The 17,217-nt window shown below is 41.8% G+C and overlaps 1 protein-coding gene across 1 annotated transcript in view; it reads right to left on the bottom strand.

Annotated features, from left to right (window-relative positions):
* Positions 1-17,217, bottom strand: part of Dnaaf11 (dynein axonemal assembly factor 11) — a 98,420-nt gene that overhangs the window by 67,371 nt on the left and 13,832 nt on the right. Inside the window, exon 3 of the mRNA XM_059247014.1 lies at positions 12,797-12,874. Coding sequence (XP_059102997.1) covers positions 12,797-12,874 — 78 coding nt within the window. The remainder of the gene's footprint in view (positions 1-12,796; positions 12,875-17,217) is intronic.

The raw sequence follows: 17,217 nt of genomic DNA, 5'->3' as shown, positions 1-17,217 counted from the left end.
TATTTTGTTAGATATTAGGTTAGCTACACCTGCTTGCATGTTAGGTCCATTTGATTGGAAAATCTTTTTCCAACCCTTTACTCTGAGGTAATGTCTGTCTTTGATGTTAAAGCACGCTTCTCGTAGGCAGCAGAAGGATGGATACTGTTTGCATATCCATTCTGTTAGCCTATGTATTTTATAGATGAATTAAGTGCATTGATATTAAGAGATATTAAAGACCACTAATTGTTTGTTCCTGTTATTATAATAATAAGTCTGCCTTTATATGTTACTTGCCCTTTTTCCCTTACAATTTTTAATATTCCTTCTTTGTTCTGTATATTTAGTGTTTTGATTATTATGTGACACGGGGACTTTCTTTTCTGATCCAATTTGTTTGGTGAGCTCCTTAAACTTTTATAGGAGAAATTTTCTTCTATGGTTTTGTTAAATATATTTCTGGGTTTTTGAGCTGGAATTCTTCTCCTTCTTCTATTCCTATTATTTTTAGGTTTGGCCTTTTCATGTTAACTCAAATTTCCTGGATGTTTTATGTTAGAAGTCTTTTAGACCTAACATTTTCTTTGACCGATGAAACTATTTTTTCTACTGTATCTTCAGTGCCTGAGATTCTTTCTTCCATCTCTTGAATTCTGTTGGTGCTGCTTGCATCTGTAGTTCCTGTTTGCTTACCCAGATTTTCCATTTCCAGAATTCCCTCAGTTTGTGTTTTCTTTATGGCTTCTATTTCAATTTTCATGTCTTGAACAGTTTTTTTCACCTGTTTGTTTAGTTTCTTTTTTTTGGCTTTCTTGGCATTCTTTAAGGGATTTGTTGATTTGCTCCAAGTTTTTGGCTGTATTTTCCTTGATTTTTTTAAGGCAGTTTTTCATCTCCTCTTTAATAATCACTATCATTATCATAAAGTTGATTTTAAGGTCATTTTCTTGTGCTTCTGCTGTGTTGGAATATTTAGTGCTTGGTGTAGAGGGATGGCTGGGCTCTGGTGGTGACATATTGCCCTGACTGTTATTGTTTGTGTTCTTACACTTATGTATAGGCATCTGGATTTGGAGTGATTATGGTTCTAGAGTCCAATTTCTGGTTTTGTCTTTTTGGTGGGGGTTTTCTTCCTTAGTTTCTGTTTCCTTTTTGTGACTCTGTGGTCTGTGGTTAAGTAGAAGGTCTCTACCCAGATTGAGGACTGGACATCTGAGGGCCTAGATGGCCTCTGGTCTGGCAGGGGGCTACTTCCTGAGTTCGGGGCTGAAAATCTGACTATGTATGTTCATGAACTCTGATCTGACTGTGGGTCCTCTGGGGTTCAGATGCTGGCCTGGTTTCTGGGGTAGGAGGCTTCTGCCTGGTTTTCAGGGAGTTACCCTGATCTCTCAGGTTCAGATGCTGATCTGCCCTCTGGGAATCAAGATTCTGGCCTGGCCTCTGATGGGATGGAAGACTTCTGCCAGAGATGTGGGCCAGGATATGGTGACAAAGAGAGGAGAGGCAGTCGGAGTTATGTTGGGCAAGCAAGCATGAAGGGGCAGTCTTACCTGGAGTTCAGGATGCTGGCCTAGCTTCTGGGGGAAGAGGTAGCTTTTGCCAGAGGTGTGGGCCTGGACTTGGTGATCCCCTATGCCTTTTGATTACACTGTTTTTCTGTTGTTTTCCTGTGGATAATTAACTTGAAGTAAATTTAGGTATGTCAGGAAAATGAACTCAATTCAGATTGGATCGTAGCTCTGCAATCGTGTCACATTTCGTGAGCGACCTCATTTCTTAAAGTTGTATAATGGAACTGAATATTATATGATAGTTTCCTCCCCGCTTCACCTTTCCTTGATTTCAGCACTTGACTCCATCTTGGCCTGGGTAGGAAGTCATTTGCTGTACCAAGGGAAGCTTACCAGTAGCTGTAACACTGATGAGAATAACAACCCTTCTCATTTTTTCTCATCTATTTCCTTTCTACTAAACCTACTATGAGCACTCCAATTTTGGTTCCTTCCAACTTTTGTATGAAATATGAAAATAATCTTCTACACCAACTCATAACAAGGATATGTGAAAGGGAAACATGAGAAAAACTAGATAAATGACAGAAAGAACCCAACATCTTGACATGCCACAAAGCAGGGAAGTGTTCAGAGACTGTGAAGAGCCCATTAGGACATGGGAGTCTTTTTGGAAGGACTGCACTGGCCATGCCTGGAACAATGTGAATACCAAACTAAAAAAAAAAATGGCAATAGCAAAATCTACTGAATTAGCACAATGACATAATCTACTGAATAAAGCAAGGGTCCGTGCACCCAGAATGATATAAGAAATAATGAACGAATAAGTAGAGGAGAAGGTGAAGTTCTTGCTTAAAATATAATGTCATCCAACAAATGGAGAATTATAGAATTGTAGGATCATTAATGACTATATTAAAAACCATCACATAAAAGAATGATAAGGGACAGGATATTCACATAATGTCATATAATTTCTTCCCATCAATTGCTTATTAACCAAAAGATAAAATATAGGAACTGTAGAGTAGAGTGACAAATTAGATACTGACTGTCCTTTGGTTCTTTTTGTGACATTTAGACATTCTCTAATGTTTTAATTTTCTGTACTACTTCTGTCTTTTCTGATATTTTCTTGTACTGTGATTGAATACTTATAACTTAGCTTTTTCTTTTATAATCTGAGCTCCTTGGACATTGGGAAATTGTCTTAAACTTGCCTTAGTTAGGGTTTCTATTTCTGTGAAAAGACACCATGACCACTGCAACTCTTATAAAGGAAAACATTCAATGGGGTGGCTTCCATTTTCAGAGGTTTAGTCCATTATCATCGTGATGGGATATCGCAGTGTTCAGACAGACATGGTGCTGGAGAAGTAGCTGAAAGTCCTGCATCTTGCAGGCAACAGGAAGTAAACTGAGATACTGGGTGTACCTTGAGTATATATGAGACCTCAAAGCTCACCTCTACAGTGGCACACTTCCTCCAACAAGGCCATACCAACTCCAACAAAACCACACCTCCCAATAGTGCCACTCCCTTTGGGAGCCATTTTCTTTCAAACCACCACAAAATGGCTTCGCCTATTACATACAAGAAGTTCCTCAGCATAATATAAAAGGTTAAGAAATACTTGTGGGAGACGGCAATGGAGGAAGCAAGAGGGTCAAGGAGCAAAGAGAATGATGAAGGTAGAGGAAGTGAACAATGGGTGATTGGACAAGTTGGATGCCAGAAAGGTTAGTTGGCCAGATGAAAATTAAGGAAAATAGAACTCTAAATGTAATGGAGCAACTGAGGAAAGAGAACTGACAAAGCTGAGTGCAGATCAAATTTCCTTCAGTGCCACCAGATGACTGTCGCTGTGGGATGTGATGCTCTGGCCAGTAATTACACTGCATAAAATATGTCAGCATGTAAAGAAAACTAGCCACAGGTTCAGTTTATAAAAGTGGTTCATCATGGCTGGGAGGTGGTTCGGTGTATAAAATGTTTGTTGAATAAGCATGAGAATCTGAACATCCCCAGAACACACATGAAATCTGGGCACAGCAGCACTCACCTGTGATCCCAGTACTGGAGGTGGGGTGGAAACAGGTAGATCCTAGGGTCTCACTAGTTAGACAGTCCAGCCTAATGGCAAGTCTACGGTTCATTGGCAAACCCCATCTCAAACAAAGAAGAGAGAAGAGGAGAGGAGAGGGGAGCAGAAAAGAGGAGAGGAAGATGCTGGATGTTTACCTTGGCCTCCACACACGCACACATAGACAAACACTCCCACACATATATAGGAGTATACACACACACATACACACAACTTTTTAAAACTGGTTAACCAAACTCTATTCCACTATTACAAAAAAAATTAAGAATTATGGTTATGAAATCTGTATCACAACATGGAGGAGCTAATGATCAAAGTGAGAAAAACTAAAATTTAACCCTGTCCATGTGCTATGGCAGTGTCCAAGGACAGGCAGAAAAATGGCAAAGTGATAATGGTAATGGTAGAAATGAAAGCAAACTATTTTTTATTACAAAAATTTGCAATATGGCTATATCTGATATTTTATACACAAACAGGAGAAAATTACAGAAAGCTAAGAGTTTCTATGGTTTTCTCGGATATCCTACTACAAGAAAGTACAAGGTACAAAGTGTGCTATACACATATATTGAAATGCCACAGCAAAATTATTTTTTATAAATAACATGGGCTGGGGAGATAGCTCAAGTGTATGAAGGACCTGTGTTTTTGGATCCCCAGAACCCACACACAAAGCTAAGCATAGCTACACATGTATGCTTGCAACCATAGTGTTATGGAGCTGAGACAGGGGGATTGCTTCATCTTACTGGCCAGTTGGCCTATGTAAAAAATAGCAAGCTCTGGGTTTAATAAAAATTCCTTTCTCAGCTGGGCCATGGTGGTGCACCCCTTTAATCCCAGCATTCGGGAGGCATGATCAGGCAGGCTGATCTCAGTGAGTTCGAGGCCACTCTGGTCTACAAATCGAGTTCCAGGACAGGCTCCAAGGCCACACAGAGAAACATTGTCTTGAAAATCCAAAAAAAAAAATTATTCCTGTCTCAATAAAGAGCTTTATATAAAGGAGGGTATTTTATGTCCTCCTATAACCTCCATGCACACATGGGTCCATACACATGAATACAAAACACACAATGAAAAGATGCTTTATAGGCATATAATGTGCTTGCTGCATATATGAAAATGTCTTATTTAATCCCAACACCATGTCTATGAGAAAGAGATTATGATGATTACAATTTAATGTCAGATTGCTAATGATGGCACTTGGCTCCATGATGTTGCCATCTTCACGTGCGCTCAAGCCATTCCCAGGGGAGCTGGCATCTAGTTCTGCTCACTCTACCTGTACCTGGCTTGATCTCAGAGACTTCCAGCTGATAGACTGCTTCAATAATAAAGTTATGCATCTTCCAAAACTGAGTCAAAGGCTCACAGCGTCTCCCAGAGTACTAGGATGCTCACCAACGCATACAATGTCACATGAATAAAGTATGGCACAGTGCTTCCTAAGTATGCACAATTTTTACATTCCAGTTAAATGCAGAAAAAATAACACATTAAAGCTTGTTCTTAGAACAATTACTCTAGGACACTCAGAAGCCAGGTGAAAACACTATCAGAGTTCCGGCTGGTGCAGAAGTTAAGAAAGGAATCAACAACCATGTGCCCTGAAATTCTGACTTATAAATCTGTGGGGGCAGGGTAGTCTATCAAGACATGAAGCTTTGCTTAGGTTGTTTCTTTACTGCATTGTGTAATTGGAACCCTAAAGTATATGAAGCAAAATATTACCAATGTTCTCACAGCTCCTGAGTGGCTGAGTTGGAGCTTGAACTCAGATCTGCATTCCTGAAAAACATTTCTGTGTGTGTGTGTGTGTGTGTGTGTGTGTGTGTGTGTGTGTGCTCCTTTACAAGTATCATCATCATCATCATCATCATCATCATCATGTTAAAGTTCTCCAGCTAAAACTTTTATGCAACATATATTTGGGTCTATAAATAAAAGCATTTGTCACCACAAAGCTGGGAGTGGCCTAGGCTGGACTGAACTGGAAACCACAATGGTAGAAAAGGATACTCCCGTTTAAAAGAATACATTTGGTTTGTTTTATCTTTGATTGAGTTTTAAAACAAAGGTTCTATAATCTTGGTTGTTTTTTTGTTTTGTTTTGTTTTCTTTTTTGAGACAGGGTTTCTCCGTGTAGTTTTTGTGCCTGTCCTGGATCTCACTCTGTAGGCCAGGCTGGCCTCAAACTCACAGAGATCTGCCTGGCTCTGCCTCCCGAGTGCTGAGATCAAAGGCATGTGCCACCACCGCCCAGCCTATAATTTTGATTTAACAGTATATTTGTTTCTACACATCACATATGTGTGTATATACATATATGTATTAAATTGTATATTTGCATGATTAATATACATTAATTAATAATTATTATATTATAATCAATATGCATATATTATAATTAATAATACCATTTAAAAGGTATGATTAAAATTGACTCACAAAACAAGTGCGCTATCATGTAAAATGAACCTGGCTCTAGTTTATAAAGTAACATGAGTTTTACAACAACAGTGCCAGCTCCAACAGCCCCAACAGATTTTGATCAGCCACTGGTCCCAAAACAATAGAGATGAGTAATGGTAAGAGTCAGAGACACTCCGGAAGTTTGATCAATATGGCCATGTTGGAAGGGACAAATGAAAAGGCCCAGTAACTCCAAGTCTATCTTTGGGGTACTGACAGAGTTCTACATTTAAACAGAAAAAAAAAAGTAGGACAAGGGGCAAGAGGTACATATAACTAAATAGTCAGTCACTGAGTGCCTTCACTGATCATGTTATGAGTTCTGGTCTGTAAGTCCTTGTGACACAGATGGACAAGCTTCCCCTAAAGACTGTTTTCCTGTTCACTCAGACTCAACACTATCACATCCTATGGACAAGCTTTCCTAGTGCCATGGGACATAAGACATCTGGCTTCTGAATGCACAGGAAAAGGCTACACTTATATTGATTGTGTCTGATTGATGGATTAGAACTCTGTGACTGTGGAGAGCTGGAACAGTGTAGTCACAAAGTCTAATTGTCTTAGCTATATTTAGTCCCGTTAAAGCCATTTAGCACTCACCTTCTGTATCCCAATGTCCTTTCAACTACCAGGCAAAACCTTTAGACGGCATGAAATTAGCAGATCGTGAGCTGCCCGCAACTCAAAAGCTATCAGACAGCATCAAAACCTATGACACAGTTTTCCCTGATGTGCTGTAACCCACTGACCTGACGTCCCCACTAACACATTTCATAAGTGCCTTAATCCGTGACTTTATTCAGTGATGATGGGAGCTCATGTAAACTTCCACATTGGACTAATCATTTGGGGAAATTTTTCTAGGTTATTTCTAGGCCACAGTCACTCCTATTTGGCTCAGAATAAACAAGCTCCTGCTACCTGTGAGGTAAGAACCGTGTATTGTGTTGACACTTGGTATAACACTTACTTTGGGAGGCTCTGCAAAACATTTAACGGTGTCTTTCTTTCATGTAAGAAAAGGCTGATTTCCAAGATTCCAACAAGATAAAAATTTCATGGTTTGGGGCTTTGCTGCAGGTTTATGGATGAATGACTCAGGACCCTCTATATGTTCATAATAGTTTAAAAAACCCAAATCTTCACTTTGCTTGTACTTGACCTAAATGTAAAAAAATTAAACCATGTTTTCCACGCTATAGATGAGCATGTTCCTAGGTGGCCAAACTTGACCAAGTCTCTCCTGCCAATGCAAACATTCTCTCCTGTACTCTTTGCCTTCTATCCTGAAAGAGGCCTGTAGTGGGTAGCCATTCCAGCTTTGTTCTGGAAGTTCCAACCCCCATTGAGACTTCGGCAACTGTCACGCCTACAAGGCGGGGCCAAGGGAGGCGCCTGGAGACCTGAGATCTGGATGGGCCAGCGCTCTCTCTCTGTTCCGGGACCCTGGACAGTGGAGGTGGGCCAAGCAGAGCTCCAGAGAACACCGCTGGACTGCGATACACCTTCCCCAGACCCCATGACCTACCTATCCCTTAATTTGTAGGTTACGCCATTAAATAAATCTCCTTTTAACTACGTGGAGTGGCCTTAATAATTTCACCAATAGAGGCCAGCTACTGACCCCAAGGGTCTGAGGTCACTGAAATCAACAAGATGACTGCCTCGGGTGGGAAGGCAGCTCAAACACTTAGTACCCTTCCAATCCCTCCAGGTTAGAGTGGAGAGTTCTGGAGAGGGGGAGTGGGCACTTCATTCTACCCTGGTGAATCCTAAGCAGAAAAGAGAAGAGGGAAAAGAAAAATAGAGACAGGTTTCTTTGCTTTCATTTCCTCTTCCCCCTCCTCTTCCTCCTCTTCTTTCTCCTCCTCCTCTTCTTTGCCATCTAGGTAAAAGAGAGAGAAGGTATAAAGGCCCCCATTTCCTTTTTAAAATCAGATTGAGATTTGCTGCAGCAGGTGGACTGAATATATACATCCATCTTCCTTTTCTCTCACTTCTAGCCCTTCAAGTAAACCAAAAGTGCATGCACATCAGAAAAAAAGATACCCCCTCTCTCTTTACCATCCCTATACACACTCCTAATTTCAATATGCATGTCCTCAAACAACCCTGTACCCAGTTCCTCCCCCATTAGAGCTGGGAGGCATAATCCAGAAGGGAGCACCTGTCCAGATGGGTGAAAGGCTGAAGGTGCACTGACTGCATTTTGCAAAGTTCAAAACACAATAGCAGCGTTGTTGCCCTCTAGTGGTGAATGACCAGAACATCTGTTAAAAGGGAAGTTCCCAGTCCTGGAACAATTTCTCAACAAAAACAAGCCCTGGATAACCCTAAAGAGTGAGAGTTGTCATTAGCTTTCTGATATTTACATCAAAAATTTATTACCATAAATGTACATGCTGAGTAACGGTTGTCATTTTATTTGACCGCCAGTTAGCAGTGACAGAGCTGTTGCATACAGGGAAGCAGTCTTGCATGCCTCTCTAAAACAGGAAGACACCGATGGTGATATGAACCTCAGCACTGAAAACACTGGATTTGGGGCTTTGATAATGATAATGGCAATCTCTAGGTTTTGAGAATAAAAATTCAAAAGGGACAATTTATGTCTGTAGCTACGTCACTGAAATACCCATTCTACACGGGGAGGCAAAGAGTCTAAACCTACTGTGTCCTAAGTGAAATCCTCCCAATTTAGCTATTGACAGATGGAAGTGGGGTGGCAGAGCAGCTTGCCTGCCTCTGCTCCACGCCCCTCACTCTGCAGCAAAGCTGCCAGTCAACATGCTCCACCCACTCACAGGGCACACAGTCCTGCGATGCAGAAGAGAGGTTGGCTGGGGAAAGTGAAGCTCACAACCACAAGGCCACACCAGCTACTGGACATACTGGATCTTCTGTGACTACTGCGGGACACCGAGTCACCACCTGAAGAAACAGTGCAGAATAGAACAGGGCGGGCCATAAAGAGAAAACATTCCGAGAACGGAAGGGATTAAAATCAGAGTTATAACTATATCAACACGTATATCAGATGATATTTCATCCATCAAATAGCAATAGCACTACAGGAAAACAGCAATCAATGCAGAAATGAGTGAGAAGGATGAAAATTGTGGCCAAATCAAAGGGTTAATTGCAAATGAATTCTAGAATGAGAAAGAATTAACATAGCATAATTATTCTGGGATTTAAATCTGGCGAGATGTCTCAGACTGCAGAATAAAAAGACAAACTAGTTTAAATTAGACATGCAGCTTAAGAGGCATGGAATGTCAGCTGACTATAAATCCAATTAATAGACTAGAGGTCAAGAGAAAGAGGGATGATTAGAGAGAGAGAAAGAGGACATCAGAAAATAATATAGAGGAGAAAGAAAGAAAAGGGAGCAAGGGAGAAAGGAAAAATGGTAAGAACTCTTGATCTGGAAAACTACCCTTCGAAATATTTTTTTACAAGTAAACAAAAACTGAGATTTTTGTCAACAGAGCATCTAGCACACAGAAAAACATTAAATGGGATCATTTGGGTTGAAATAGAGACTGGAGAATAGCTCAAATTCTATGAGACTATCAGAACCAGCCTGTCTGCTGTTGTGGATGGAGCTTTTGCAGGCAGTGGTAAACTCCAACAAGCCACTGGCTGGGCTGCTTAGTGCTATGACCCAGTGTGAGACCAAAATGAGCCATCTTAGAAATAAGACCAAAATGCTTTCACCCTGAAATTAAGGCCTAAGATTTTCCTTTTGGGAATAGGCCATTAGTTACTGAAACCAGTCAGTTCAGATTCCAGAAACCAGGAAGTGTAAAAGTACAGAGTCACAAGATAGTCACGAGGTAATGCCTGCCAGACTATGGAATGTCCTCTCCCTGGTTTCCAGGGTAACTGACCATAAAAATGCCCCCACCTGAGGGCAGCCAATGAGAAATGGTGGCGGGCAACCACTCCCTTAGAAGTAATTTCTAGAAGCCCCTAGAAGCGAGCGCAATCAGAATTGTACCCATACTAGCACCCCTAGAAGCGAGCCAATCAGAATTGTACCCGTACTAGCACCCATAAATGATGTAACCTTGTGACTTTTCCCTTTAAAAACTGAGCTTGTGGACAGGCGGGCGCTTCCTCCAGCTTCCACTGCGTTGGATGTATTGGACAAAGTCCCTGCCTAGGCTTGTATTGCTTTTGGATATCCAGAATTAAACCATGCTTTTGCATTCCGGTTTGCTCGTCTTTGGTGGTCTCTGGGGGTCATGATCTGGGCACAACACCAGGATGCCTTCCACGGGGACCTGGTATCTTGGAAGAGCTATTCCAATCTTGCCTCCGAAGTGCCATTGAAGAGAGCTACCCCTTCTGGTGAAGGCAGGGGGGCTTGAGTCCACCGCATCTGCAGATAGGATTTCAATCTGCTGGAGGCAATGACTGCTAAATGCAAGAAACAAGATGGAATCACATCTGACTAAGATGAGGTCTTTCCAAATTCTGGAGGAGCCACGGACAAAGGCTAAGGGAGCTTCATGATCCACACAAGCTGAGACGCTGGACTATGGGAGGCCTTAGCTGGGAGTTGATGCCAAGTGTCATTCAGGAAACTCAGCCCAAACACACAGCCTATGACCATAACAGGGTTGGCAGTTGAGAAGCATGGACAGGGCAAACAAAGCAGGTGTGGACCAGCAGTGTGGGCCAGTATTGTGGGTCAGCATTGTCTACCAGGAATGTGTGCTAGCAGTGTGGCCCAACAGTGTGGCCCAGCAGTAGATGGTATAGAAAGTGAACGGGGGCTTGCAGTAGTGGCACATGCCTATAATCCCAGCACTCGGGAGGCAGAGCCAGGCGGATCTCTGTGAGTTCGAGGCCAGGCTGGTCTACAGAGCGAGATCCAGAACAGGCACCAAAACTGCACAGAGAAACCCTGTCTCAAAAAGAAAAGAAAAAAAAAAAAAAAAAAGAAAGTGAACAGGGGCCACACAAAAGAATTCCATCCCCCCACCACCTATCAAGGAAGCAAGAACCCAAATGTCTATGTTCGGGATTTGTGAGGTCAAAGTCAATGATGTCCTGAAGAAATGTTCAGAGGTAGACAATATATCTGCAGTGATGCTTCCAGCCCAGCTGGAGATGGTGCAGAAAAGAGGTGAATTCATTAAAACACACCTGTTCAGGATAGTGATCTGCCCCTGAAGCTGTCATCAACAGGTGAGGGTGGGAGCATGTGTGTAGTAAATGCTAAATGATATGAGGTTTCTTTTTCCATGATGAAAATGTTCTAGAAAACAGAAGTGTACCAAAAACTGATGAACTGTGCATCCACACTGGTGAATTCTATGATATGTAATTTATATGCCCATTTTAAGGAGGGATCCAAGTACTTCAACCATGATACATTTTGAGAAAACTGAATCTTTTGATTCAGTTGACATGGTGAATTTGAGATGGATTATAGAGGATAAGTGTGAAAGATTAAGTCATTGAAAGTAGAAACTTAGCACAAAATAGACTATTTAGAAACTGTAAAAGAAGAAACTGATAGCTTAGTATATTATAGTATAAAACTTCTGCATACCAGTATCATTCATAACTTAAATACATGAAAAGTGGTATATAAAAGGAAAATATCTGTACCATGTGACAATGGTTTAAGATCCAGAATATATAAGAGTATACTTTCCAAAATAGCAAATCAATAAAAAAATGGACTAAAAGATAGGAAACATCTTAGAATTCACCTAAGAAGAAATATCAACATCCTATAAGTGTCTGAATACCGTGGCCAAGATCAATACCAATAAAGAATCTGAAAGCAAACAGTGACAAACAGCGCAATGTTCCCAAGTGTATTCCAGTGTGCGGGAGGCTTTCATGAAGACATACAGAAAGGACACTCATGTGGCCCAGCAGGTGCAAAGAGAGCTGATGCAATCCTTCAGAAGAAAAATTTGGCAGTGTATCTCAAAATCTGCATATTTAAGCTTAGGAATTTCAAGTCTAAATAAAACCCGGGGATGGTGGGGGTGGGGGCGGGGACTGCACAAGAGCGGCTGGAGAAGGGTGTGCACCGCCACCAGCTGATTTTAGCAAAACACAGGAATCCTTAGATGTCCATCCGCAGACAAATGCTTCGCTAACCCCCTCAGTATTGATGGCACTGCACAATCTCCAGTCCCTTTGCTTGAATATCAAGACATCAAGGTAGGTTCCAGGAAGAAATTAAGTTTCAAAATACTACTCATAAGGACCAGAAAGAGAGAGCTCAGCACCCGCTGCCAAACCCAAGTTAGAGTCCCCAGAACCCACAATGTGGAAGGAGAGAACCGACTCCCACAGGCTGTTCTTTGACATCCATATGCTCACACACACACACACACACACACACACACACACACACACAGGATGCATGCACACCACAAAAAAAAATTTTAAGCATGATATGATTTGATAGAAAGCAAAACAAGAGAGAATCCTGTCACATATTTCAGGATGTCAACTACAGCCACCTCTGGTAAGAAGTCCAAGCTAGGAAGGGGTAAAAATACATTTATGGCTCTGGATTTGCATATCACTTTATTGTTTGAATTTTTATAAGAACTGAGATGAGCAAGATTTATGTAAAATATAATTTTAAAATCTACCTTTTGTATCGCCAATGCTGTGTAAAGCTCCCTTCAAGTTTTTATTTACCTTGTAAACAAAACAGGAGAAATTTACCTTCCAAATTTTCAATTCTTTCAATGTTGTTTAATGCTAAGTTCAAGTATTCAAGTTTCTTGAGTTTGCCAACATTTTCTGAAATACAAATAATATAATTAATTAGCCTTTATGAGAGAAGACCATTTCATAACTTACCATGAAAATTATACAGAGAAACAAAGGGTAACACATGGCCAGCAGCTTTTCAGAGCTTTACTGTCTTAGTCAGGGGTTTATATCGCTGTGCTAAATCACCACGACCAAAAGCAACTTGGGGAGGAAAGGGTTTGTTTTTTCTTACACTTCCAGGTAACAGTCCAACACTGAAGGAAATCGGGGCAAGAAACTCAAGGCATGAAATTGGAGGCAGGAGCTGAAGAAGAAGCTATAGAGGGGTGCTACTTACTGGGCTGTCCCTCATGGCTGGCTTTGCTTGCTATCTTATACCATCCAGGACCATCAGCCCAGGGGTGGCACCACTCACAGTGACCTAGGCCCTCCCACATGAATCATCAATCAAGAAAACACACCAGTCTTGCCCATAGGCCAATGGAGTAGGGAAATTTTCTCAGTTGATGTTCTCTCTTCCCAAATGACTCTAGCTCGTGTCAGGTTGACATAAACTAGACAGCACACCTTATACAACAGCCACCAGGTTGCCTGAAAAGTTTTCATCTCTTCCTCCCTTCTTCCTAAGAGTACCAGCGTTTGCTCATGTCTCTACCCATCTCCAACTCCACTGGGCTATATTTAAGAAAGCTGGCCAGTGTATAGTACTCAGTATCTCCTGCTGTTTGAAGGCAACAGAACTTAGGGTTAAACCAACCAGCCCACAGCATCTCCTGACAGCCATGTGCTGTAGAAAAGGATGCACATCACAAGTATTCACAGTCAGTTAGGCAAAAACTTAATGCTCCCTGCTTCAGGACTCCCTGTCTCTTTCTACTACAAGATGGTAACAAGGAGAGAACTCTTATTCCTTTAGTGCTCAAACTTGGTCATGAGGGAACCACCTGTAAATAAAGTCTACCCTGTGGTGGGGGAACAGAGAAAAGGGATCCACTGCTCTGGAATGCACTCTATCTGGACCTATGGTTTGACAGAAAAAAAAAAAAGTTTCCTTATTGTTAAGCCCTGGGAAATAGGGTTTCCTTTACTTTTAGCCAAAATTAACCTGACATGGGATTATCTTTTTAAGTAAATCTGGAAGGTCATTCAGACAAAACAAGTATGAGCTAATCAAGGAATTGCTGTTGAGTAAGTGTCTCTAAAAACAGCTGATAATAAGACACAGCTAACTGCCTTGTATATGTCATATTATATCCTAGGCTTATCACCTATATTACATTTTAAAGGCCACTTAATTACACTTATGTATTTTGTGCATATGTATGGGTATGGGTGAATGTGCCATAGGATGTGTGTGGGCATCAAAAGACAACTTGTGGGAGCTGGTTCTATTCTGCCACCATGTGCATCCTGGAGTTTGAACCCAGGTCACCAGGCTTGGAGGCAAGTGTCTTACCTACTGAGTAATCTCACCAGCTAGATGTATTTTTATTGGATTCTAACAAAAACTACATGAAGTAAAAATTATTGCCATCTCCTTTTTTCAGATGAAAATGCCAATATAGAGAGAATTAACTCACATGTCCAAGAGTAATGATAGAGCCAAAAGAATTTGATTTCAGAGCTGGGCACTAAATCATTAGACTTCTCTTAAAAGAACAATTCCTTAAGAGGAAAAGAAAGACAACATCCCTGTGAAGACATTCGAATTTTGGGCAGCCTCTTCTAAGTAATGCTGCTCTCCCAGATCCTCGGAGATATTATGAATAGCAAGCATGACTTACTATTATCACACTAAGCACTATTCAGAGTTCATCTAAACTTAAATCATGTATATAGCCTCATAGATCTAAGAACAACAACATTAGTTCTCAGGGCCTCAAGTCCACTGTTTTTAAAATGAGTATCTGAGGATGAATTAAGCTTCTCTCAGGAATTAAATTTCTGAGTAGTACTAATGTTTACAAAAGGGTCTCTAGCAACATCTGAGCATTCAGTTGTCAACATATTTGGAGGTTTCTGTGTGCCAAGAATCATGAAAGGCAGAGTGTCTGTCTACATCCTGGACAGAAATGCTCAGTCATTCCTGTTCAAATTGCCACCCCACAGAGGGATATCTGCTTTACAAAGAGCTCTTCTTCCTGTCTGTATTATTTGTGCAGCCCTCAGATGCTAGAGTCGCCCAGTGGAAATCAACACAAGAGCCGTACAAGAAGAGTTACATCCCGAGAGACAGGGAATCAAACTGGCCAGGAGAAAGATGAAGACTGTAAGTAAAACTACATAGCCCCTCTCCAGCAGCCTGAAGGGAGTTGGAGAGCTCTAAGCCCAAACCACTGTGGGGGCTGTTGTCACCAACTGCCACAAACAGGCCCACAGACTCCTGGTTAACCAAATCCCTTCACCCTTGATAAAAGCTTATCCACCACCCCACCCCCCATCCTTACAAGGCCCACGGGGGATCTGTTGGAAGAGCTGATCACTGGTGGCTAACCCCATAGGCTCTGCACTTTGGTGGAACTCCAGATGGTCCTTGGCTCACACTTGCTTCATGGCTGAGCAGAGCCTTCCTCCCACAGTCCATCTGTCCTACCCAGTGAGCCAGGGAGCTCTAGGAAAGGCAGTTGCTTTGCAAACTTCCACCTCAATGGTAGGACAGCATGTGTGGATCCTAGAGAAGTACTTTTACTTGCTAAATACATGCCTAAATGCCCATGGGTGGAGCAGCATTGAAAAATCCCATTATTAGAATTTAAAAGTGTTTAATTTAAGAATACTTCGGAAGCAAAAATGTAAGCTTTCTCACAGCTCTGAAAAGGCCTGAAATACTATGCTACTAATTAGTAATTGTGATGAACCCAGCTGTGGAGATTAAAATTTCGGGAACTCTTTGAGATCTGTACAATTAGCATCGTTCTTCAAAGCGCCCATGAATAAAAGCTGGTGGTTTTCTCTGACCGCCTTTTTAATTGAACAGTGTGCCAGAGTTTCCAGTTCCTGGTAAAGCAAAGGATGCCAAGAATATTTATCTGAAGAAATATATAGTTTTACTAAATCTTCCAAAATGATGCAAATCTGGGCTTTTTATAATCCTCGAGCCAATTTTCAATTACCCAGAGAATCAGCGGCACCCACACTACCAGGGTTTCTCAGTCTCGGTAATGTTAACATTTTGAGCTGGATAGTTCTTGTCCTGTACAATAGTGTCTTTGGCCTCTTCTGAGTAGGGCAAGCTGAGCTTACACACACACACACACACACACACACACACACACACACACAAACACGCACACGCACGCACGCATGCGCATACGCGCGCACGTCATAACCAAGATAATCCCAGCCATAGCTCAATGCTCCCTGTTGAGAGCCATTGTACATCCCTGAAAAGTTAACTGTAACCTCAAAGCTGACCCATGTACTCCAGCGGTGGCACTCTATCTCAACTCCCTCCATCTATTCCTCCAATTCTTTTCACTTCTCCCTTCTACCTCTGGCTTCTGTACGCTAGCCGAGACAACCTGGGCTAAGTAATGACATTAGTAGCCTGGCAGCTTTCACCCACTAAAGTCTTATTTCACTATAAGCACAATAGTCCCTACATCAGCCCATCCATCCTGTACCCGCATTATAAGAGGTGGTCTTAGTGTTTTATGAATACCCCAACTCAGTCTTGGTCAGCTTAACTGATTTATTTTTTTCACACAGCTCACAAGTACGTGACAGGGGAAGGGTTCACAGACAAGTCTACCTGAGACCAGAGCCCATGCATGCTTTACCATTAATGTAGAGTTGCTTTAACAAGAACTGGGTCTTCACTTGTTCCTGTGTGGCAGGACCCCATTTAATGGCTCTGTAGACCATCCTTGTATTTGTCCCTTAATTCATTGTTAAGGCAAGGAAGGATGCAGAAGACAGGGAAAGACCAATTTATCCAAGAGGTAATTTGGGAGAAGAGACCTGGGCATGCTAAGTCTCTCTTTCCTCCCTCCTTCCCTCCTTTCCTCCTTCCCTTCTTCCCTCCTTCCCTCCCTCTCTCCCTTCTAGGATGTCCCTGCCAGAGAACACATGATCCAGTTCCCTCCTGCCAAAAAGCATGAGCCTACTTGGTTGGGAGAAACTTGTGGGTGCTCAGCTCGGCCTATAACTGAGAGGTTTATTCTGAGGGAAGTATTAGCAAGTCTATCTACTTACTAGTCTATACTACATTCTGCAAAGACCTTTATCAGTTTAGTGGTTAGAATAAAAATGGCCGCCATAAGCTCATATGTTTGAATAGTTGATCTTCAGTTGGTAGACCTGTTTGAGAAGGATGAAAGGGTAAGGAGGTGTGGCCTTGGAGGAAGTGTGGTCTTATTGGAGGAGGTGTG

Source organism: Peromyscus eremicus, chromosome 20 (assembly GCF_949786415.1).
Source record: "Peromyscus eremicus chromosome 20, PerEre_H2_v1, whole genome shotgun sequence".
NCBI classification, from domain to species: domain Eukaryota; kingdom Metazoa; phylum Chordata; class Mammalia; order Rodentia; family Cricetidae; genus Peromyscus; species Peromyscus eremicus.
Note: the sequence above shows the minus strand (reverse complement) of the source record. Positions and strands in the feature narration are given on the sequence as shown.